Genomic DNA, 24,817 nt, shown 5'->3' with positions numbered 1-24,817 from the left:
GATGCTGGTCTCAGGAGCCATCTACCAAGTTCTTGGATACAGGGTGCTTCTCTGGTCAGGAGCTTGCTGTTCCCCTAGGCTGGCTGGATAGTGAGCTCCAGGGCTCTGCCTATGTTTGCTTCTTCAGTGCTGGGATTACAAGCACACATCCCAGCATGCCCAGCTGTTTTAGGTGTGTTCTTGGGCTCTAACCTCATGCAGGTATGGCAGGCACTGTACCAACCAAGCCATCTCTCCAATCCTCAATGCCAATTTTTTAATGTTTATTTTATATGAATGTGTATCATATGAAGTGCCTGGGAGTTATGGAAGGTTGAGAATCATCATGTGGCTGCTGAGAATTGAGCCCAGGCCCTCTGAAAAGCAACAAGTACCCTTAACCACTAAATTGTCTTTCAACCCCCCCCATCTTTTCTTTCTTTTTTCTTGCTATTGAAAACAAGTTTTAACTTTAAATATATTTTGATCCTATTCCTCCCCTCCCCCAAGCCCTTCAAGAGCTGCTATGGATCCCTACCCACCCAACTTTATGTTCTTTCTCAAAAAAACAAAAACTCAATATAACCAAGAAAATAAAATAAAACACCACTCAAAAAGAAAAAAAGGGGGGAAACCCACTAAACTGTAACCAAAACACACACACACACACGCACGCCACTATGGAGTCCATTCCCAACTACTCCTGAACATGAGGCCTGCCCTCAAGTGGTGGTTGTACCCAGTTTCACTCCATTCAAGAAAACTGATTTTCCCTCTCCCAGAAGGTAAAAATGACACCCCAGTCAACCTGCCACTTTTGATCACTAATTTTCTTGCTTTAAATGCTGAACCTGGGTCCCTATTCTAGACAATAAAGGAAAATTCTCCCAAATTCTGTAGCCATGCCTACCTTCTCAGAATGACAAGCCTGATACCCTGGATACCCAAGGTAGCAGATTCCCGCCACCTGCCTATAAGCTCCTCTACCTGTGGCCCTAGAAGCCAGGCCATTTGCCCTTAGCCAACCCGTGTTTGTCTTCTAGGGATCTGATTTATTGTTCCTGGTCCATTTTCCCAGGGCCCTTCTTCAACCCAGCCCCCGGACCATGGGACATGGCTCCTCCATCTGAGGTAAGCCGTCTGTCTGGCTTGATGGCTACGGCTCCCACTACTGTGCCTCTGTGATCTGCAGTGGATTAGCAGGGGGTCTAGGGATGAGGAGGGAAACACTTGGGGCCCTGTGTGAAGCCAGTCAAATGATCCAGAGGGGCCAGCTAGGAAGGTGGCCTGGATAAGGCCTAGTGTATTCAGAATCTACCTCATCCTGGCTATCCTCAATGAGATGGGTCTAAAATCCCTGCCTCCACAGTGTGAGTCTGATTACTCCTGACTAATGGAGGCCACTGTCCCCACAACTCTTGCTTCTAACCACCTGGTCAGAGAATCTTCTTTCAGGTGGCCTGCAGGTGCTCCCCCTACCCAGCAGCTAGAGCCAGCCTTCTATCCCCCACTCAGCTCTCACGACCTGAGGTTTGCTAACTAGCTCTGAATGAAGCTTAGTGTCTGACTCCCTGGAGGAGGGGCAGGGCCCCAAGGAGAGCTTCTCCTCACAGATCATAGCATAGGGAGGAAGAGCCCAGATACGCCAGGAGAGGCCGTAGAAGAAAAGATGAGGCCTGCCTGGCCAAGAGACACCCTGGTGCTCCCTCTCCATTCAGCCACTGTGCATGCCTTGCGCCAGGCCCCCACTGCACACGTGAGTTACTGTTGAGCAGGTGACGGGACCAGGCATGAATCAGGGCGAACATGAAGACTTAAGCAAAAGCAGGCTACTTTCAAGACACGTCTCATGTGACTGGAGGTGACTGAGGGAAAGTGGGTAGAAGAAAAGCCAAGAGGGACCTTAAGGGATGTTCCTCTCCACACAATAAGCAGGAAGGCGGAAATAAGCAGGACCAGAAGGGAGGGGCGAGCATCTAAACCAGTGGTTCCCAACTTTCCTGATGCTGTGACCCTTTAATATAAATGTCTCATGTTGTAGTGACCCTCAACTATAAAATTACTTTTATTGCCACTTCATAACTATAATTTTGCTACTTATTATGATTTGTAATATAAATATCTGATATGCAGGGTATCTTATATGTGACCCGTGAAAGGGTTGTTTGACCCCGCCCCCCAAAAAGGGCATGACCCACAGATTGAGAACTGCTGATATAAACCATCACCCACAACTTAGCAGATAATAGCTGCCTCTGCCTCAGATGGCCACATTGCACAAGAGAAGCGGCCTCTGGGGGCTCCAGTTTGCCCAGCTACCCTGTGGCCCCTTAACTGCCCTGTGGCCCCAGTACTGGAGTAGGCCGAGCAGCAACAGAGCCCAGCTTGAATCCAGGTCACCACTAGTGGGCTGCCTTCTCCCCAGCTGTTGGGACACGCTGCATGGATTCCATACTGACTGGATGTCTGCCTTTCCAAAGGAGGAAAGGAGCTTTTTGTGGGTGTGTCCCGGAGTCAAGGCAGTGAGTAGGGTCTAGGGTCATCCAGACCTAAGGCTTCCTCGGTCCATCCACCCTTCCCCCAACGGCTTGGAACTCATGATGTAGATCAAGCTAGCCTCCAACTCACAGAGATCCACCTGTATTTGCCTCCAGAGTGCTGGGATTAAAGCTGTGCGCCACCATGTCCAACAGCCAGACCCAGGCGACACATAAAAGGGAGATAAGGAGTGATCACAAGTGGATGTCCAAACGAATGCCTGATCCCGAAAGGCCTTCCCTCAGAGGTGTCAAAGGCTCTTGAGCAATCTGACACCAGCATCATTCCCATGGGCCGTTTTGACAGGTGGGGAGCCAGAAGCAAGAGCTTCCGGGTGGGCCACAGACCTCTTCTGGGAACCAGCTGTCCCAAACTGATCTCACTTGGTGTTGGCCACTAGTTTTCGGCTTGTGAACCAAGAAAGTGGGAAATCCACCTTCGTTCCCTTAGCCTCTCTCTAATTCCATCTAGGGTCATCCAAAACTCTTGAGAGACTTCTAAAGATGTGTGTGTGTGTGTGCTTTCTTCTTCTTTACTGTGATTGTTTTTGGGAGCACATTGGGAGCCTCTTTGTGCATCTGTCTGGGTTAGAAGATGTGAGCCTCAGGGTATGGGCACCAGCCTGCAGCTGGGATGGTGTGGGGGACATGTTCCCACTTGCCTGGAGGGAGGATTGTGAGTATGCAGACGTGTGTATAGTTGTGTGTCAGAATGCATAGGTGAGTGTGGATGTGGGTGGATGTGTGCACGTGTATGGCTGGGCATAGGCAGTACATATGGAGTATATGGCTACAGGGTCTGAGTAATTTTATCCTCTATGGTTTTGATTACATCTATTTTTCCTCCAAACATCTGCTTTGTGGGGGACATGCTGCTCTCTCTGTTCCTGGGTAAGCTGGCCCCACACACCCTGTGGCGGAGTGCACAGTACCGATGTAATCTCCTTAAACAAAACAGGCCAGCATGGGGCCCTTTCATGCTATTTAAAGGGCACTGACTAAACCCACCGCTGTCCAAACAGTCCTGGGGGGCTGGGGCAGAGGCTAAAGGTTAGCCATTGATTGCAGAAATCCTCACCCCACCTCATCTGCCCCTGGGCTCTGCCCAGAGGTCTTTAGTTTAGCAGGCAGCTTGATAAAATAATGCCAAAGGGGAAGAAGGACCCAGGCGACGTGTCAGCAAAAGCACAGAGAGTGCTTCTGAGTACCACTCCAGAGGCTGTAAGCCCGGAGAGGAGAGTGTACCAGAGTGCTCAGGCTGGCTGGGGACAAGGCACCCATTCTGAGCACTCTCCAGCCTGAGAGCCCTAGCAAGGAATGAGAAGCACAGACCAGAGGAGGTGGAGGGAGCAGGCGATCTAAGTAGGCTGTCTTTCCTAGGATGTGGGCACTAGGGGGAAATGGTGAACTCTGGAGTGGGTGTGGAGTTTAGTTCATAGTAGTACTTTTTTTAAAGTGGCGTCTTATTTGAACAGGCAGCTCAACAAAGAAGACACATGGACAGCCAATAAACCCGGGGACAGGCAGGCCACCACCACTACTACTGAGCACATATGAAAAGCGGAGTGAGATCCCAGGACACAGTGGAGACACAGAAATAGGAGTCAGTGGTGCTGGTCACAGTGACTGTGACTGCGTCAGCGGTTTCGTATGTGATGAAACCTACATTCAGCCCTGGCCCCAGCAAGCCCTAGGCTCAGCAAATGCCCTAAAGAAATGAAGACTCATTTGTCAGGGGCAGAGTCCCAAACCGGAGAGCAAACACTGGTGTTGTGCTTGACTCTGACTGCCCCCAAAGGCTTGTGTGTGTCAGAGGCTTGGTCCTCGTCTTGACAGGGCTGGACAGTGACAGAAATTTCAGGAGCTGGGGTCTGTAGAATGTGTGGGTGGGTCTTAGATGCTGGGGATAATCTTTAAAAGGATTATGGGACACTGTTGTCTCCCTCTTCTCCCTTTCTGCTGTGATGAACATCATCACAGACCCAACGCAACACAACTAACTGTGGTACAAATTCATACTATAGAATAACATTTTAGCATGTAGAATGATGCTCATCCCTGACAAGTAAATCCATCTCTCCTTCACAGTTTTTTGATACAGGGTTTCTCCATGTAACATCCTTGGCTGTCCTGGAACTCTCTTTGTAGACCAGGCTGGACTTGAACTCACGGAGATCCACCTGCCTCTGCCTTCTGAGTGCTGGGGTAAAAGGTGTGAGCCACCACCTCCCGGCCATAAATCTCTCTTTGACAAGAGATAAATAAAAGTGCTGGAAAGGTGTTGGGTTAAAAACTCCAAAATAGCAGAACCTTTTTTTATTCTTTTAAACTGATTGTCACAAGCACTCTGTCATCGTCACAGCAAGCTGAGTGACGTCACAGCAAGCACAAGACCATTAGACTGACATTCAGAAACGGAATAAACCCCTGACACACAGTACAGGAGAGTCTCAGAATCACAGTACAGTGTGTAAAAGAACCATCTTGAGAAAGCACACGTTGTGTGACTTCATTCAGTTAGCATATGAAATTGGAAAAGGGAGAAATGGAGGTCAGAGGGCAGAGAGTTGGCTGTCCAGGTGTGGGGTGGGTTGTCTCTTAGAGCTCTAAGATCATGCCTTGTGATGGGGCATAAGTCTGTATGGGGATGCATTAAAATTTATAACAAACTTTATTCCACACTCTCTTATTTTTATGGTGTGAAACGTGTAACTAAAGAGAAAATACAAAATGACATCGAACATAAGGAAGGAACAAGAGACAAAGTCCATCAGGCTATTGTCTTCGGTACAGAAGCAAGCCGAGGTTGGTCAGAATAGCCAGCACAAAGGGCATTCTTCCTCATGTGGATGCTATGCATTCTGTATGGCCTCTGTTGGCATTCAGCATGAAGTTTGTGCATTTATCTGTTTGCTCATTTTCCTTTGTTCCTCTTGTTCTTCCCCCTCAGAAAGCAGGGTCTTTCCTCACCTCTCCCACCCAATGCTTACTATTGCACTGGGGACACATTCGTTGTGCAGTGAACACCTGATATTCATGAATATTCATGAATGACTGAAACCTGTTTCAGAACAGGGCTTTGGCAGGTGGAAAGACGCGTATCACTAGGAAGCTCTGGGCTGATAAAAGTGGGGCCAGCATGGAGTGGTTACCATTAGAAAACACTAAAGCATTCCAGAAGTAGGAATTTAAGTGTGTGGACTTTTTCACCTTGGTTGGTCTGTTTTGTTCTGTCTGGCTTGAAGTACCACTGTAATTGTTCAGTGGGCTCAGGTAAAACTCTTATCTGAAGCAGAGACTGGAATTCCCAGTAAAGTCTGTACTGACAGGGGATGACACCGCTGTGGACTGATGGGAAGTGAGAGGTCTGACCGGAGTGGGTGGGAGAGAGCAGCTTCAGAGAACCGCCCCTGTCATGTGGGGATGGCACTGTCTTTCCAGCTGGGTCCTGATGAACTCACTCCACGCCAACGCCTCCGGTGACTAATGATGCCCAGCGCTCAAGTCCAGTAGATCTCAGGAGATTCTTGGCCTACAGCCTTATAATCCTTGAATACAGCCGGAGGGTGTCTAAGACACAGGCATCCATCATGCCACAACCCAAGAGAGGATCCCTCTAGCTCCCAGGAGCCTCATTCAGATGTCAAATACAGAACACGCTGTTCCTTTAAACAGTACGTCTATATCAACAGCGAACACCAGGGCTTTGGGAGATGACTCAGCTAGGAAGGTGCTTGCTGTGCAAGCAGGAGGACCTGAGTTTGATCCCCAGCACCCACATAAAAACAGGGGCAATAGCACAGATCTGTAATCCCAGCTCTGGGAAGACAGAGGCAGGAGGATCTCTGGGGCTCACTGGCCAACCAGCCTAGCCAATGAGTGACCTCCAGGTCCAATAAGAGATGCTGTCTCAAGAAATAAGGTAGAAAACAACCGAAGAACACACTCACTTGATAACAACTTCTGCTTTCCACATGGATATGCACCAGCACACACAAGCACACCTGCACACACATGCAAACACACACTATTAAGAACACCAGAAGCTGGGAGGTGGTGGCACACGCTTTTAATCCCAGCACTTGGGAGGCAGAGACAGGTAGATTTCTGAGTTCTAGACCAGCCTGGTCTACACAGTGAGTTCCAAGATAGTCAGGAATATATAGAGACACCCTGCTTTAAAAAACTTAACAGAGAAACACACCAGTTATTGATAAGAAATTCACAGAATGATTCCTTCTGCATTTGACATTCAAATGTGACAGGGCATCATATTTTCTTTTGATTCTGACAAAGTGACCAACCTCACCAGGGCTTTTAGGGATCTGTGAAGTAGCTCACCACCCCCTCTTGCTTCACCCACTTTCACCTGTCCACCTCCTCACATGACCACTTCCACACACACCCCTATGCCTTGGGCTTCCTGCCTCTGCAGCCACCCTCCGCCCAGCACCTATCTGAGTGGGCTGTCTCCTGCACATCTGTCTTTCTCTGTGACGTTTGTGGACTTTTGTCCTGATCACTGTATGCTGGTTTCTCTATAGAATGTTAAAAAAAAAAAACCCAGTCAAGTCAAAATCCAAAAGAAGGGGCCTTTAACTCCTGTGCACATGAGCACACCATTCTATAAGAGCTTTTACGGCCTCACTCTGCCTGCCCTGTGTCTCTTCCCCTACTGTACTGGGCCCCCACCCTGTCACACAGAAGATACCCTCTGCTGCTGGCCACAGCTCTGCCTGGGAGAGATGGTGGCACAGTTGAGATGGCATCTGGAATTTCAGTCTCTTTTCATTCAGTGATTACCTTAAAACAGCTCCAAGAATAAGGATGTCATGACCCTGTCATAGACGCGTCTCCAGGCCTCTGGGAAACACAGTTAAACTGCCTTCCAGAAGTGGGCCTGTGTCCTCAGCCACCGGCTATGCCCTCCCCCTTCAGGGTCAACATGGGACATTTTAAAATCATTTCTATGGTGTCGGATGAAAACAAGACCTCGGCTTCCTTTACAGCTCTGATGGCTACCTAGAGAAATCTGTTTTCTATGCTGCGTCTGTTGGGCTTCTCAGGCTCCGCCAAAGGTCACTCTCCTTCTCTGACCCCAAGGTTGGACTGAGATCTTAAACACTTGACTGTTAGTTATACAGAAAAGAATCTAAGCCTAAAGGTGTGCTCAGAATACACCCCTAAAATCTTAAACACTTGACTGTAGGTTATATAGAACAGAATCTAAGCCGATAGGTGTGCTCAGGATACACCCCTTAAATTAGTGCCATGAGTGTGGAGTGTATGCATAGAACCCCGGAGCTCCTTCCTGCTGTGTTAGCTCCGGGTCCCCTGCAGGGGCAGGGCTCCCATTCCCTGTCTGGGATGGTTGCCCCAAGGGGGTAGAAGATACCTTTCTAGAAGGAACTCAGAGAAACCAGCCATAAAACAGGCATGAAGGGCCAAAGGTGGCCCTGTGGCTGCTTGGGCCTTGAACAAACCTCTGGGCTAACAATTATTGTTTCTTCAGTTCTACAACTCTCCGTGAATCTATGCCACCCGGAGGACAAAAAGGCACTGTGGAGGTAACCTGTGGGTAACCAGCACTTGGGAGGGGTCTCCAGGCAACTGCTAGCCCTCAGGGCTGGCACTGTATCAAGATTGGAGGTCCAACTCCCAGAGGCCGAGACTAAGGCTGCAGTTTCACACACTTTCCACTAAGAGGCACTGTAGTTCCAATAAAGTGTTTCTGGGCCCAAGGCAAGCAGATTGGGGCCCCCACTCCTTAAAGTGGTGGGAGGATCTACCAGTTCAGGTATTCAGTCTTACTATTCACCTGCCACGGTACCATCTTTACTAGGGGCGCAGGGATGGGCAAGGCAAGTCCCAGCACTTCCTGGAAGAGCTCGTGCCTCCCTACACCTCGTAGATCATTCCACACTCTCAGACTCTCCATGGGCAAAAGGAGACACCCGATAGAGACCTGGTGAAGATCACCAGCATCTGGATGACAGGCTTGAAGCCTGGACTTTCCTTCCCTGCAAACTCTGAGCATCCCTTGGACCCCAGCTGTGCTGGTGCACAGTAGGAATGCATCAAACATGTCTCTCTTGCGCCAGCCGCCTTCAATACACAGCCATGTCTGGCTGGATTTCCCCACAGCTCAGAGCTGCCACCCCTGGCCTGTGAGCTCCTCCTGAGGGTTCCCTTTAACAGAGACAGGTGCCACAGCCCCGCCTCACACAGACATTCTCTGGGCTCTCCTTTCCATGGGGGAGGCTCTTTCCTGGTGTAGAGGGTGGAGTGGGCTTCTCAGAGTCAAGGGGAAAAGGAATTAAGACAGAGAATCACAGAAAATAGGAAATATGCTGTGTACTCTACATGGTCCTCGGGCTCCCTCGGCTACTGCTGTTTACTCCCTGTTTACAGACACCGTGTAAAAATGACCCATTCCACAACTTCAGAAACAAGGCCAAAGAGGGCAGGTAACTTGTTTAAACCTGACTAGGCCCTGTGCATGGACCAGTGTCACTGACGGTCAGGGACCCCGAGTGTAAACTTGTATGAGCAGAATGGCATCTGGGATTTCCCAGGACATTTGGCAGCTTTTCCCTATGTCTGAACCTTTATCAAAATGGAAAGTCTTTATCAAGAAATGACAGATGATGGCCAGTAAAAAGCTGGCCTTCTCCAGGATGTCATCACAGAAGGCACTCTATACTGCTTAGCACAGGGCCTGGGGAGCGTGCAGTGAGTAGCCTCCAATGCCTCCAATGCCTGGTCCCCGCGTTCTCCGCAGAGCCCAAGGCTGATGCCAACTCCAGAGCACACATACCTCAGCCAGCTCTGTGAGAGCCCATCTCACCCAGTCTTTCAGAGGCTCCCAAAAGGAACTGCAGTTCCTTCAGCAGTGACTTCCGTGCCCGTAGGCTAAGTTTGCGAGCAAAAGGTATGCTGCTATTGGAGCTGAGAACTGGAAAAAGATTCTGAATCTAGCATGGTTTCCATTATCTGGACTGGCAAGATGGCTTAGTAGGCACAGGCAATTGTTGCCAAATCTAATGACCTGAGTTCAATCCTCTGAGCCTAGACAGTGAGAGGAGACAAAAACAGCTCCCAAGCCGGGCGATGGTGGCGCATGCCTTTAATCCCAGCACTCAGGAGGCAGAGGCAGGCAGATCTCTGTGAGTTTGAGACCAGCCTGGTCTACAGAGCTAGTTCCAGGACAGGCTCCAAAGCCACAGAGAAACCCTGTCTCGAAAAACCAAAAAAAAAAAAAAACAGCTCCCATAAATAGTTCTGACTGCCACACATGTGCTATGGCATGAGTGCCCACACACATATACACACAAAAACACACAAAATAAATAAATACATACATATACACACAAAATAAATAAATAGAAGGTGGATACCTGAGCTCTTTGGTTGTCCAGCCAAATCAGTGAGTACAGGGCCCACTGAGAGACCTTGTCTCAAAAAGCAAGATCTCTGGCCTCTACACACATACACACACACCACACCACACCACACGGCCACAGCCTGATGGAAAGCACAGACGTGAAACAAGTGCCATCTTGTTGTCACGGGGGTTTCTAGGTAGGTGAGCATTGTGTCCTGCTTGACCTCCAGGTCCACAAAAAGGAGGGCTGGCTGCTTCAGGTCGAAAAGGTCAGGAGATCTTTGAACTGGGGACTAAAAGGCCCACAAAGATTCTGTCTATCCTATACACTGCTCTCTTGTAAGTTTCTCAGGTCCTGCCAATACAGGCTCAGCTCAAAACCCAGCTTTTCTGTGTGCCAGCTTGTGTGGCTGGGTCCAGTGCAAGCTGCGACTTGAACCCATGTCTTCCCACTTCTCACCTTGTGATCTGTCTGCTCACTGCCTCTAAACGGAGTGGCCTTGAGTATGTCCCACATGTCAGGAACTTGGTAACCCAGATGCTGTGTTTCCTCTTGCAACAAAAGAAAGCCTGCATCCTGATGCCCCTCAGGGACACTGCGGCAAGATGGGGAGTTTAAGTGCTGTGCAGTATGAAGAAATGAGGAGGGTCAGGGGTAGGACAGGCCCAGGTTTAGCCACAGTTCTGCCTTCCTCTGTTCCCTCATCCACCCACTCACTCACCTAGCACTTCTGGACTACCTTAAACAGCTGGAAAAGTTCCAGGTAACGGGAATTGAAAACATGGTGACTTCTGTCTCAGGGAGGAAGGTGGTGGCAGGCACAGGGTGGTAGACAAGTTACCTGACCTAGGTGACAAAGTAGATTGCCAGGTCAACATTGATCTATGCACCAGGGTGCTGAGGCTGCCATGTGCCGAAGAGGCCAGCTTGAGGCTCTGCCTAGCTAGTCTCCCCGTACTAGAGATGCTGACTGTCCCCACCAGAGGCAAAGGAGGGACTAGAGAGGCTCCCAAGCTAGCCCTCCACTCAGCCTCCAATGGCATCTTTGGGAGAGCAACAGTTGTGTGCCTATCTATAGAGTGCACACAGCTGCAAGAAGGAAGGGAAGACCCCTCAGCTGCAGCAGCGCCCACACTTCCCAGTCCTTCCCCGTGCCTTCTCTTCTCTGAGCTTCTCCTATTCCAATTGTGGATCATAAACCTCGGTACAATGTGGCTCCCAGGGTCCCCTCCAATCAGAGCTCATTTCATATCTGTATAGCGGGTCCTCTCGCAGGTGAAACACTGTGACCACTGCAAATTTCTGGAACGTTTAAAACTGTCCGAAAAGCCGGGCATTGAAGTCCATTGCTTTCATTACATATACTTTGATATATGTATATATTCCTGGCAGCTTCCTCGGGCAAGAAAGATATCTTACCAGTCTCCATGGCCTCTCCCTGCCCTGCATCTGTCTTTAAACACCTGTGGAAGTGTCAGCCTCTGGTGGAGCTGCCTTTCCAGCCTTTGGAGGAGTCATATCAGTCCAGAAAGAGACTGCTTCTCTCTCTTCCTTTCTCAAGTGTGGTTGTCCTATGGCAAATAATCACTGGCAAACAGGCCCTGTAGGGACGACCTTTTCTCTCTTGGATAAGAAGGAGGAAGTCTCGGCTAAACCCACGGCAAAGCCACACTATTTAATTTTCTGAGGTTGAGAAAAGACTGTCTGATACTTGCCTTCAAGGAAATCTCACAAGGGAGGTGGTTAGTTGTCTAAAGCCCTTGCTTCACAGGAGTAAGGACCCAAGTTCTGGTCCCCAGAACCCATCCATGCAAAAGCTGGGTAGGCAGGACTACAGTCTGTGATAGCAGATTTCCCAGGCAGGCTAGCTAGTTGGACTAACTGGAACTGGGGGAGCTCCAGGTTTGGCAAAAGACCCTGCCTCCATCAATAGAGTGGGGAGCTTTTAAGAAGGCATATGACGCCAGGCAGTGGTGGAGCACGCCTTTAATCCCAGCACTTGGGAGGTAGAGGCAGGCAGATTTCTGTGAGTTCGAGACCAGCCTGGTCTACAAGAGCTTGTTCTGGTACAGGCTCCAAAGCTACAGAGAAACCCTGTCTTGAAAAACCAAAAAAAAAAAGGCATATTAACATCAACTTCGGGTAACACACAACATGAGCACCTGTACACAGACATGCACACACGCATGTATGAAAACATCTGACCTCTGCACACATGCTGTGGCATGTGCATTGTCACATACACATCGTACAAACACATGTATGCATGTACACGCACACAGTAAAACAGGTTTTAGAAATTGATCGTGCTACCTTCCTGCAGACTAGGTTTAGCAGACTGTGACTGATCATTTGGGCTGATGCTTAGGCAAGGGAGCCTTTTCTCATGGGGCCTAGTGCCTGGGGCCTAAGGCCTGCTGGACTCACACACTGATGGTTAGGCAGGGGACAGTCATACAAGTGCCTTTTCTGGGAATAAATGTTACACAAGAGATCTGACAGCGTGGAGCCTGCAGAGGGAGGTCATAGGCTTCCTTCCTGGGAATTCTCCTGGCACATAGCGGGGAGGTTTGGGACATGAGGCTCATGACATGAGGTTACATCCTTATTAGAGTTAACTGGACCCAGAGAACCCCCCCCCCCGCAATAGCTAGGATTTTAGCGGGCATCTCTGGAGCCCTGGCCTACAGCTCTAGCTTCTGCCCCTCCCTTCAGCTCTGGCTCCTGAGAAAAAAAATTGTCCCCGAGTTGAATCTAGTCCCTGACCTGGAGGCGAGAAGAGAAACAGAGTGACCTCTGGGTTTCCCAGTGCACTCACTATCCTGAACGTCACGTGAGAAAGCCCTGCTGGAGCAGACACATGGAATGGACCAAGACAGGAGAACAGAGACCACAGAGGGAAGCTCCTAAATGCCCAGGGAGCCGTTCTGAGACAGTGTCTCAAGGCTACTCAGTGGAGAGACGGCTGCCTTTTCTTCTGGGTGCCAGGAACCAAAGGCCCACAGATGGAACTAGTGCCCTTCTCATGCTGGACCCAAAGACACAAAATGGAAGGAAGACCTGAAACAAGCCCAAATGCCAACAGAAGGAAACAGGAATTCATGACATAGGTGTCATCAATGCAGATGCGACACCAAACATGGGAAAGCTATAAACCAGACTTTATCACAAGGAAAACCTTTCATCCAGCACAGCATCCAGAGAGGCAAAGATGGCCCACAGGAGGAGAGGCTTTGCGATACGTCTTTTTAATAAAAAATATTATCCAAAATAGTTTAAGATTCGTCTATAGCTTTGAGTGTGGCTCAGTGGTAGGACAAATGCATAGGAGACTGGGTTCAATCCCTGTTGCCACAAATAATATTAATTCCTTCCACCTAACAACAAAACATCCAAACAACAGAATCAAACACTGGAGAAGGATCTGGACAAGGTTTTGAACTTGCACAGATGGCTAAGAACATATATGGATAGTTATGCACCCAAGCACAAATTTAAATCAGAGTAAAGAAAAATTCATAGAGACAGAAAGCAAAGTGAAGGCTACCCAGAGCCAGAGGAAAGAGGATGTAAACTTTTGTTTAATGGGTACAGATTCTATTTAAAATGACAAGAAAGTTCTGGAAGTAGAGGAGACGCTATAAATCTTTCCATGTGTTTAATTGTCACTGAATTGTACACCTAAAGAGGTTAAAATAATTAACTTTGTTATAATTGTGTGTGTGTGTATGTGTGTGTGTGTGTAAGAACTCATTAGGTAGCACAGGCTGTCCTGAAACTCACCTGCACAGGACCTGTATAGTAAGGGCCTGTTTCCTACCACACACTCCTGCGATGGACCTTCAGAAGTTCCGAGCTAGCCTCACTCTCATAGCAAACTTCATGCCTCAGCTGGGATTACAGCCTTGAGTCTCCACACTTAGAGTCACGTCATGTATGTGCGTGTGAGTCTCCACACTCAGAGTCATGTCATGCATGTATGTGTGAATCAGCACACTCAAAGTCATGTCATGTATGTGCATGTTACCACTATCAAGAAAACAAACCAAGAAATGAACTAACACCATCTCCCTGATGGTTGAAGTTTTTGAAAATGTCTTGAAAACTCACACCAAGGAACACTAACAACATTCATCAGGGGCTTGCCTTCACAGGCCCCTCAGCGACCCCCAGGGGTTCTCCTAAGCCCCAAGCCTTAGCAGAAAATGAAAGTCCTCACAGATGGCCCCTGCCAATCCTAGGGCTCCAATTTCCTGCAGCCATCATGGCCACACTCAGACCTTTGCTCACTCAGACCCTGGATTCAGGCAGTTTCCTGATAATAGAGGGCTATTTCCTGCCCTTTTTGCTGACTGGCTCCAAAGGAACCTCTGGGGGCTACTTCAGATGTCCTTAGGAAGCGCTAGACCACTGCCACCCTCTGGGGATTTCCCGTGTGGCTTACCCTGGCAAGGCTGGTGGCTATGAGGACAGGAATCAGCTCTTTCACAGCCGGACTCTGAACTGTGCCTGGCCAGGGTGCTGCACACAGGATCTGCTGGTGGAGAGAAACCTACCCAGGGCATTTGCCATAGCCTGCCATGAGGCTGTTCCCTCTTTAGGGAAGGAGAAGGGAGCCTCGCCCTGCTCTGTCTCTGTCTATATTCTCCCCCAACTACCTAGTACCTGCAGTCTGAAATAGTGGAAGCCACCCCTGAGTGCTAACATTCCCAGGCTAGAGGTGTGTGTGTGTGTGTGTGTGTGTGTGTGTGTGTGTGTAACCATGCCCACACAAATACTGGGGGCCACATGAAACAGAAGCGCTGGGAGAGAGCCCAGCCCTCAGTAGGTGACCCAAGCGGAATCCAGGTGCAGAGTGGCTGAGAACAGAGAGCTATGTCCCTGTTCGGGGAGTCACAGAATCTCCAGGGGAGAACAGATAGGTTTCCAGGGAGGAAAAGCCTCCCTGAGTGCTGCAGGAGCTAGCACTAACTGCAGGCAGGGTTTGAGGAGATTTGGGAGGGAGAACACCCGCCTGATGAGAGCCAGCCCCAGCAGGCATGGCAGCTGGACACCAGGCTTGTGGCCTTGGAGGTGAGCCCAAAGGGGGAACAGTTGGGGATAGAGGGAACTCCTCCAAACTGCCACAATTCTGCAAAACAAATGGCTTGTCTCCCCAAGACCTCCCTGCTCCTGAACCACAAGCTCCTTGCAGAGTGAAATCATTTTCCACAAGGATAAAAGAGGTCCACATATCTGGCTGCCGCCCCCCCCCCTCCACAGAGGAAGGAAAGAGGAGGGGAAACACCACAGTGCTTCTAGAATGTTCGCAGCCCATATCGCTCACTTATCAGCAAACACGGACTGGGCTTCTGCTGCTTATCCCCGGCCTTTTTAGGGTCTGGAGAAACAATCTGGAAGCGCATAGACAGAGCTTCACTGTTCCATGACTCCCAGAAGCTTCCCAATGCTGTTCTCCTCATTCTCACCAGCACTTCACAATGCAGGCCCCACTCCAGCTGTTACGCACCTGTGCCATGCCGGCCTCACCAGGCACAGGTGAAAAAGCCATGCCTGAAGTCCAGCTCAGGCCTGGAACGCTACCCTACCAGGTGCCAACGTCTAGCCTTAGTCGGGCATCCCTAGGCATGAATGAAGACCCCTTTGGGAGCCATGTTTGAAATAGACCCCACCATTCATTTCCACGTCATCTGCAAGAGTTGAGATGACTCTAAATATAATCAGGTTCGTTGTTGAAAAGGATGCTTTGTAGGTTCTTAGTGTTGTGGCTACCAGGACTGTGTTCCATCCTTCCTATCTGCCCCAGCCTCATGTGTTCCCCATTGTCTACCAGGTCTCTGGCGAGTCTGCCCATCTCACAGCATCGTAAAGGGGATGCAGTGAACTAGAGAACACAGGAAGCACTCAGTGCAGTGCATTGCCTGGAACACCGAATTGGCCTACATTACAGCAACTGCAGAGGCCTCTCTTTGTGCCACTGTCGACCTACCCTGAAGGAGGGGAAATAAAGGAAAGGTCCGGGCAAGGAAAGCCTGCTAAACTTTCCCTCTGCAGCAAGTGGCCGGACCTTCTGAGTATAATGCAGCAGGTAGCCAGGCAGGCTCTTGAGGTCTCTAAGGTTTGCTTGGTTCCAGAACTTGGACCAAGTCTTCTAAAACCTTCAGATTGATTGGAGGGGTTGTTTCAGATGTGGGGACCTGTGCTGGAGAAGCGTGCACATGCTTGTCTTGACTGTCATGAGGCAGAGTACCCTCTTAACATTTAAGGACTCACTGATCCCAGCTCGGTGCTCAGTTGTGAACTGGATATGGAGGCAGCTGAATGGTGGGGCCAGAGACAGTGCCAGGAAGACTTCTGGACATCAGGGAGGTCCCCATATTCTGGGGGACCTCGAAGTTCTCTTTCGTACCCTAAAATGTGATCAGGGTCTGAAGCGGTATAGTGCTTGCCTCACGTATATGAGACCTGAGTTTAATCTCCAACACAGCAATAATAATAAACACTTGGCTCCTTATTAGAACTTTGACATCTGCAGCAACACTCCAGCTCCCTCCAAAAGTGGGTGTCGGCTACTGCCAAGAACTCAGCAATCCAGGATCTATCTACACTGGAGACACATGCCATGCTCACACACTCTCCTGCTCCCTTCCCTCTTAGTCAGCAAGTCCCAAATAGCCTCATCCAACAAATGAAATCCCTAGTGACACTAGAGCCTAAGTGGGCACTGTGCTAAAGGTCATGGTTAATTTCACTGAAATGCCAGCACCTGCAGCCAGATCCCTTGCTCTGCATAGAGGGGGAGAAGAGAGTTGAGAAGGGTCTTCATACGCCTTATCTCCCTCGCCTTACTGAAGCAGGGAGCCCAGGTAGGGAGAGGTGGTGGCTTCTGACTAACTCTATACACAGGGGCATCTTTCCCCTTGAGTCTGTGAGCCAGTCCGAGGGAGGCTTTCCCAGTCCAGCACTGTGCCAGGGAAAAGGAACTGGAGGTTGCTTGTCTGCTTCTAGACCTAGAAGCAGAGGCAGGGTGCAGCACTTCTCAGGCCTCCCAGGGCCTGGCTCGGTGACAGACCGCTTGATGAGCCACAAGTGAGTGGAATCAGGCATCCTAGGCCCCGGTCTGTGAAACAGAACATCCAGCCAGTAGAGGACTGCCGTTTCTTCCAACATAGGGCAGGACACCATAGGGATATCAAGACCCACTTAAGTCTGTATTGGGGGACAATGGTTCCTGAACATTATCAAGGTCCCCCAAACTGGGTAGACAGTCATGTAAGAGAAGGAGAGGTGGGTCCTTTGCCTAGGGGTACCCATGCAATGTGGTTTCTGTACCTCCATGCAAGAACAGCAGGTGACCCAAGCAGATTGTCTCCAGATCCCACTGTCTCTCCACTCAATGGTAAGAGGAGTCCCTGCCCTCCCTACAACCTGGGTTGGTGAGGGCTTATCTCCTGGGGCCCTACTCATCTAATAAAGGTAGTCTGAAAACTACATCAGGATGGTGCCAGGAGAGCTTGCCACACAGGCAAAATGGACATACCAGCCCCTGGAGACGGGGACAAGGGGGACAAGTCTAGCTGCACTGCAGGTGGGCTCATCTGGGACGCCAGGGCTCGCTGGAGACCTGCCACCTGGAGATTCTGCTAGTCTGTGAGTCAGCCTCAGGGAAGTTGCAGTAGGCAGCCAGAAGGGAGGTTTGAAGCCAGAAACATACAGCCGCTTAGCCTCCCTCAGGCACAGCCCTCTGAAGGCGAGGCTTGGTTGTGCACAGGCTAGGAGGGTCTTTCAGAGCCACCACAGTTACTCTTGCACACATAGGTTCCCATGCCGGGGTAACGAAATGGCCCCAGTCGTGTGCATTTTTCATATAGAAGTGCACAAAAATTAATACACACAAGTATAGCCTGACTCACTGAGCAGGAGGAAGAGGACAGAGTAACTATGGGTGAGAGAGAGAGAGAGAGAGAGAGAGAGAGAGAGAGAGAGAGAGAGAGAGAGAGAGAGAGAGAAACAGACAGACAGAAACAGACTTTGTATGGGAGGGGGAGCAAGAGAGCCAGAGAGCAAGCGCTACAGGTCCTGGCGTACTTTCACAGATGCACCCAACCTTCTGAATAAAACACCGATTCTCCATTCATCCTTACAGCCAAGCCAAGCTCCGGACACACACTAGAAGGGTTTAAGCTCCAGCCACAGAAGGCCCACATTGCTCTTGGTAGGAATTGGAAAGTATAGAGTGAGGGAATGCAAATGGACCATCAGATGGGGAGACGCCGGAAACAATGCATCCTTGGCTTGAGTCTGGTGCCCTGTGAGCACCAAGGAACAGTAGCTTACCTTTTCTCATATTTAAAGGCCCGTGAGGAGCCCCAACCTTTCATTCAGCCCCACCTTCTAGGACTATCAGCGTGCTCTACGTCCTGAACTGCTCACCATTCTGCTTCCAGGGAAGACTTTTCTGCCCACTTATCTGGACCCCCTCCCAGGCCAAATCCTGTGGGAGTGGGAAAGCAGAGGAGGAGACCCGGACTAGCCCCCACACAGACCCTCTCAGACAGGAGGTCAGGAGCGGAGACGACCATGGAATAGAGAGACCTTGGAGATCAGTTTGCCCACGGACTCAAACCCTCCGCGGACTAGTGAATGGCTCTTCTGGATCGCGCTCTCGGTAGCGCAGGGTAGCCGGTACAGTCTTCTAGAAAGTGCAAGGGCTCCCAGTTCAGGACGAGAATTTCGCCGCTCCCTACCCCCAGAGTATCCGCTTTAAGAATTCCTTCCAACGAATTCAGGGTGTAAGTCAATGGTGACCCCGTCTTTAAGCGCTAAAAACCACCAGCTCGGCGTCAGGCTTCCTTCCCTGTTCCGAACGCGGCGCAGTAACGCGGCGCAGTAAGGGGATCTTAGCTAGTTACCCTGAGGTTGGTTCCTAAGCTCAAGTGCTGTAGCAAGGAAAGGTAGGTATCTTGGCAAGCAGCAACACCTACCACCCTCATCTCCTGGTGATTCCTCTTCTCCGGGAGTTTCCTGTGCGCCCGGCTGCCTCTCCAGTAGAACCTGAAGCTGAGGCTGGGCGGGTTGCTATATCACCCCGCTACCACTCGCTCCTCTGAGCAACCTTTTGCAAATATCTGAACTCGGTTCAACATTTTTCCCCTCCCGCTCTTTTTCTTCCTTGGTGCTGGAGGTTGGGAGTGAGTTTGTGTATAATGAAGAAAAGAGTCTTAGGTTTCAGAATGTGCTGGGGTCAGAGGGAAAGACTCTAACACGTTGGGGTACCTGAAGCACCGTCCTGAAGGCACAGGAGGCGTCTGAACCAGACTTAATTTTTACTAGCCTTTCTGGGGCTTCCCGTTTCCCGGCCGCCCCAGGCTACTCCACACTCTAAAAGATTAACTAACAGAATCACCTTTAATGGCGATGTGGGTGTCACTCATTGGCACAATTATACCAGAGAAGTGCGGTCCCTGGGGGCCATTTGGTCTCAGAGAAGAAACGGTGGTTAAGGGGCTGAACTAGAGTGAGTGAGCAGGGTGCTTCTCCCAAGGGGTCTTGTTTGGAAGAAGGACTAACTCCCACTTGTCTACTGGTGCTGAGCTGGTGGCTTTTAGCGCTTAAACGCGGGGTCACCATTGACTTACATCCTGAATTCGTTGGAAGGAATCGTCACCTAGCTGTAGCTTGAGTCCAAGCACTGGTGTGGTTTCCTGGTCTGATGACCATCCTTAACTCCTCAATGAGGGGACCACACAGTCTCAAACTATGCCTAGAGAGGCCCATCGTTGTCCCTGAATGTGGAAGTGGCACCCTGAAGCCAATGTTTGGTCACAAGACTGAGTGAGCAGTCACCGTCCCACCCAAACCTGGAACCGGCTTCCTGAGGGAAGACGCTTCAGGACAGAGAACGCTGGAGCACCAAGGCCCTAAGATCTCCTTTCCAGAATTTTCAGTTTTTCCTAAGTACTTTCCTACTCACTCTACCTGTGTATTAGTGTGCTCTTGGCCGCCGCACCACCTCCGTGTGCGCGTTCCTGGCCGGCAAGCTGCTGGAGGCTTACGCAGTTAGCTTTCTTGTCTTGTCCCTGCCTGCTGCCTCGGGTACCCGGAGGTCCAAGGAGTCAGCAGACAAGCCCCAACCCTGGTCAAACGCACGTGGCGCCAACCTCTCCTCCCTCTCAGTTGTTACAGAAGTTTTTCAGCCACAGAAGCAACTCCACGCGTTCTCGAACTGAATCAAGACCTTCTCCATGAAAAGTCTGTCTATGTGCCGCTGGAAACCAAAGCGCTTTGGGATGTTAGCAAGATTTAATATGGGTATAATAATTTGTTTTCCTCCGCGTCCGGAACCTTAGGGGCAACGGAATGCTCTGAAGGCTCCAGGAGAGCCTGAGAGAGGTTCTAGGCTAAGCTGGTTTGTAGCCTCGTGTTAGGGTCAGGACTGAGCAAGCATCCAGGAACAAGATGGGGTCCCCGGTGCTTCGAATTCTTTCCTGAAATTTCCTTAACTTACAAATTTTTTTATTTTCCTCAAATTTTTTTCGTGCACATATTCAAGATACAGGACCATGACTTGAGCTAGTTTCTAACCATTTTCCCGACTTTTCCATGTAAGACTTTGAACCTCACTATGTGTAGATTAAAGAAAAATGTATGCCAAGTTGATTGATTTCAAAATAATACAAAGCTTTTAATACAAGCTTTCTGACTCTGTTTAAGAACGTGTCTTTGGGGCTGGCTTGTTGGAGCAGACTGGGTGGGGGCTATGGAAATGAACAAAGTAAAAAGGTTAAAAGCTATTTTTTCCCAACCTTTCCTCTAAAACTGGCAGGGGATCTTTGCCTTCACTGAGGGATTTAATCCTCTCTGACTGGCCTGGGGACTACTTAAAGTTGCTCGGCCAGCTCCTTCCGCCCCCACTCTCCACTTTCTGGGGAGGAGGATTTACAAAAGATCCCGATTGATTCCTTGATTAAATTAAGTACGAGTCACCTTGTGTGGATTGTGTCTATACTAAGGAGGGGGAGGCAGAGAAATACCTCCAGAGTTTAACATTTCGTCTAATTCAAAAAATCAGAACACGGCCCTCGGTGGCGCCACTCGGGCTCGAGCCAGGCCGGAGCGCACTGAGATTTGGGCGCCGAGGGCGCTGCATTCCAGATGGGCTGTGGAGGTCCCAAATTGCTCTCAACGAAAACCTGCGTGCACCGAATCGAAAGCGAAAGAGGAGGTGGCAGGGCTGTTCCCAGTGGAGCCGCACCCTCAGAGGTACCGGCAAGGTTGCGCGAGGCCGCGGGAGGATTGCAGAGCTGAACGCCAGTCCTGGTTTTTCCTAGCCCTGCACAGCAGCGGCGGGTCTCCACCCTGGCGACCAGCTCTCGCCCAGCCGCCTAGACCAAAAGACCGCAGTGAGCCTGGTGGGGTCTAGATCGCAGTGGGCGAGGGCTCCTTCGAGGGACCCTTTCATAAAAACGCGAATGACCCAGGAGACGACAGAGTGACACTGAGCTTTGCCCTTTTTAGTAGAGATGAGGAAACTGAGGTCGGAACCCAGTAAGGACGCCTAAGCCACAAGGGAATCTTAATCTTCCTTTACCTCCAGTTCTAGAGTCTCAGAAGACTATGGCCTGCACTCTCTCAGCTCTGTGTAAGCATAGCCTCCAGGCCTGCACTTTCCTCCCGAGGGACCTCAAGGTAACATCGAGGCTGAAGTCGCGAAGGCTCCCCTCCACTGGGAACTGCTTTGAGGTCTGGACTCCTATAAACCCGCAGAAGTTGCAAAGACTGATCCGTCTGGGCTTGAGGATCCAGTCACCAAGGCAAGGCCTATTCCTATACCCAAGTTCCTGATAACATCTCAGTTTTTTTTATTTTTTTTTCTTCTGGAGCCCCAACCTCCTGGCTTAAACCTCAGAAAGGTGTTAGAGAATTGGTTTCCTGGTTTCTCAGCTCTCTGGTAGATTAGAGCACCAACTCCACAGACCTTCTCCCCGATACTTCCTGACCGGCTTGGCCCTTGTTTCTGCTTCCCAGTGCCTAGTGTCTACATCTTGGACTCAGTGTGCCTCATCCTATGTAGATCTGAAATCTCCTGGGAAAGAGAGGGGACAGGACAGTGATTTGGCCTTCTTTGGTTGTTTCCTGGAGGGATCGCCTCCATTTCAGGCAGCGATGCAGTGGTATCTTGGCAGGTTCCTGCTGTCCTTGCTCCCAGCCTGCCCTTTATGACTTTGTCCCAGCAAGGGCAGGAGCACGCCTTGTCCTCAGACTTGGGGGACCCAGCAGCATGGAAATTAAGAAGATGGAAGTGTATAGGAGGAAGGCTGTGTGTGTGGGGGGGGTGTCCAGCTTTTACGATCTCTCCTTTACTGCCCTGGTATCAAGGAGGAAATGGGAATTGAGTGGAGTTACTCACTCTGGGGTCACTCTGTGTGTTAGGGGCAGTTCCAGGTCAAATGGCTGCTCCTTTCCTTGGCTACAATAGCTAATGCTGGTGATATAGTGGCCAGTCAGTCCTGAAGATCCCCAGAGGACAGGCAGAGGCCTAACCTCTTTCTTTACCGTAGGGACCTGAGGGCATCTTTCTCACCAGCAGACAGAGAGCAGTTTGACTCTTCTTGACTAGTACCTCAGCTTCCTCAGAGACTAGCCAATCGATGTATTTAAACTATGAAAATGCAGTGCACTTGGGGAGAGATTAGCTGAGCCCCCTGGCTCTGAACAGTAGATTTTTGCAAGTGAGTCTGCCATCTGCTCTCACCTGGTAGTCACCGGTGACAGGGGCTGGCTTCTGGAGCTGGGCATGGAAGGAGCACCTGTGTCATTCCAGCCAGAAGAGGAGAGGGGAGGTGGCAGCCCTGGGGAAAGGCCACCAGCTCTGGCTAGATCTGCTTTGAGTCCTGTTCTGTCAGTTTGAGGGTTTGTAGCTTTTTTGAAGCCACATGAGTGGCATTTGGTGTGTGCCATCCTGGCACATAAAGAAGTGTGTGTGTGTGTGTGTGTGTGTGTGTGTGTGTGTAGAATTCAAGTTTAGGTAAATGTCCACAGCACCCCAGAAGTTTGTTCCAGTCCTGTCTGTGATTGAGCTCAAAGTGAGGAAGTGTGTGTGCGCACACATACTAAAATTTGTGCTATGTTCCTGAGATTATTCTGTTCATCAAGACCTCCACATGTCCCACCTCTGTCCCCAGGCTTAGTGGTCTATATCCTACCTGGCAGCCAGAGTCATTGCTCTGTAAGAATCAGCCCGCCCATCTCACTAGGGCCTAACCTAAAGACAAAGGCCTGTGAGAAGGTTCTTTCTCTCTTCTTTGCCTTTGGAGTTTCCTAACTCCGATGCTATAAAAAAAGGAGAAAGTTTAGGGGTTTGGGTAACTTTCTTTCCTAACTCACTTGACCAATGGTGGTGGAGCACCGAGGACCCAGGCCGTAACCCTGCAGCCACGTTCAAGGGGGCTTGGAGGTCATTCAGGCCTTCTCAATCAGGTGCCTTGTGGTTTCAAATCGGGACCCGGGTTCTTCCTTCTTTCCGCGGTCCTGTGCTGGTTGTATTTTAGAACTACTGTTTTCCCACCCAATGGGTCCTAAACCGTGCCCCTCCCCACATGCCGGCTACTTCCAGACATCTCAGACCGGCAGGCTCCTAGGCGATCCGCTTTCTGGACCAGGACTCAGGTTTTCTGAGTAATTCGGATCCAGGTCTGCAAGAACGTCGCAGGCGACACAGTGCCGCCGCGGCTTCTAGCGAAGGCTTGGGGGACTGCGCTCAGGACTTCCCCGCGCGCTGGGCACCTGCGGCTTCTTACCTCCCGCGCAGTGCGCGGAGCCGCGAAGCCAGCGCCTAGCGACTTCGGAGCGGAGCGGCGCGCCGATTCGCAGCGAAAGAAACTTCTAGCAGCTTCCCGCCGAGAACCCGGACGAAGCATCCACTTCAAATTTAGCCCCGCGGGACAGAGTAAAGCGGGACATTGGGACGAACAGAGGAGAAACCCAGGAAGCGACTCCAGAGCGAGGGGAACAACTACAGCGCTCGAGCCCGGGCCGGGGCTGGAGACGCAGCGTGATGCAGTGACGCTCGCGAAGCGCCTGTTCCATCTGGGCTCGATCCCGGAGTTTCTCCAGCCTCCACCTCCAGCCTCCCAACAGCCCATCGGGTTTGCGGGGGGGGGATAGCGAAATCTCGGACCTCAGGGTCCCCGCGCCCGATTCCCCCGCACGTGCACTCACCGTAGCAGGGGACCTGCAAGGCCGCGTTGTGACCACCACTGCCTTCCTGAAGCTTGAGGCTGCCGTCCGGGGGTGTTTTACAGGCGCCCCGCTGCAAGTAGAGATGCGCTGGGGGCGCGGGCGGAGCAGGCGGCGGCTGCGGGGTGGGTGGCTGCGGCTGGAACTTGTTAAAGGAGCCCCGCGCCCCGGCGCTGCTCTCCAGCGGTGCCGCCAGGTCCTGCTGCCCCGCGCCGTAGCGGGCCCGGCTTTTGGCGTCCCCAAACCCCTGTCCTTTAGCAGCAGCCGACAAAAAAGTTGTACCGAACTTGTCGCCTCCTGGGAATCCCCTAAAAGGCGACGAACCTTCCCGGCTCTGCGAAACCGGGCTGTAGTAGGAGTCCATGGCAGCGGCCGGCGACTCGCAGTAAGAAACGCAAGTCTCAGCGTTCATGCCTGGCCTGCGCTGGCGACGGGCGGGGGCGCCGGCGAGGGCACGAGGACGCCACCGCGCGCCTTGGCTGGGAGGTGGGGAGGCGAGGAGGCTGTGGCAGTGCTCCGTGCCCGGCCTGCTGGCTGCTTCTCTCTCCCCTCTCTTCTCTCTCTCTCTCTCTCTCTGTCTCTCTCTCTCTCTGTCTCTCTCTCTCTCTCTCTCTCTCTGTCTCTCTCTCTCTCTCTCTCTCTCTCTCTCTCTCTCTCTCTCTCTCTCTCTCTCTCTCT

At 50.9% G+C, this 24,817-nt stretch overlaps 1 protein-coding gene across 1 annotated transcript in view; it reads right to left on the bottom strand.

The window, feature by feature from the left end:
* Window positions 1-24,600, bottom strand: part of Alx4 (ALX homeobox 4) — a 40,577-nt gene extending 15,977 nt beyond the window's left edge. Inside the window, exon 1 of the mRNA XM_075961490.1 lies at window positions 24,122-24,600. Within this exon, the coding sequence (XP_075817605.1) occupies window positions 24,122-24,551 (430 nt within the window). The 5' untranslated portion in view covers window positions 24,552-24,600. The remainder of the gene's footprint in view (window positions 1-24,121) is intronic.
* Between the last annotated feature and the right edge of the window lie 217 nt (window positions 24,601-24,817).

This window comes from Microtus pennsylvanicus, chromosome 2 (genome assembly GCF_037038515.1).
Source record: "Microtus pennsylvanicus isolate mMicPen1 chromosome 2, mMicPen1.hap1, whole genome shotgun sequence".
NCBI lineage: Eukaryota > Metazoa > Chordata > Mammalia > Rodentia > Cricetidae > Microtus > Microtus pennsylvanicus.
This window is presented reverse-complemented; position numbering and strand designations above follow the sequence as displayed.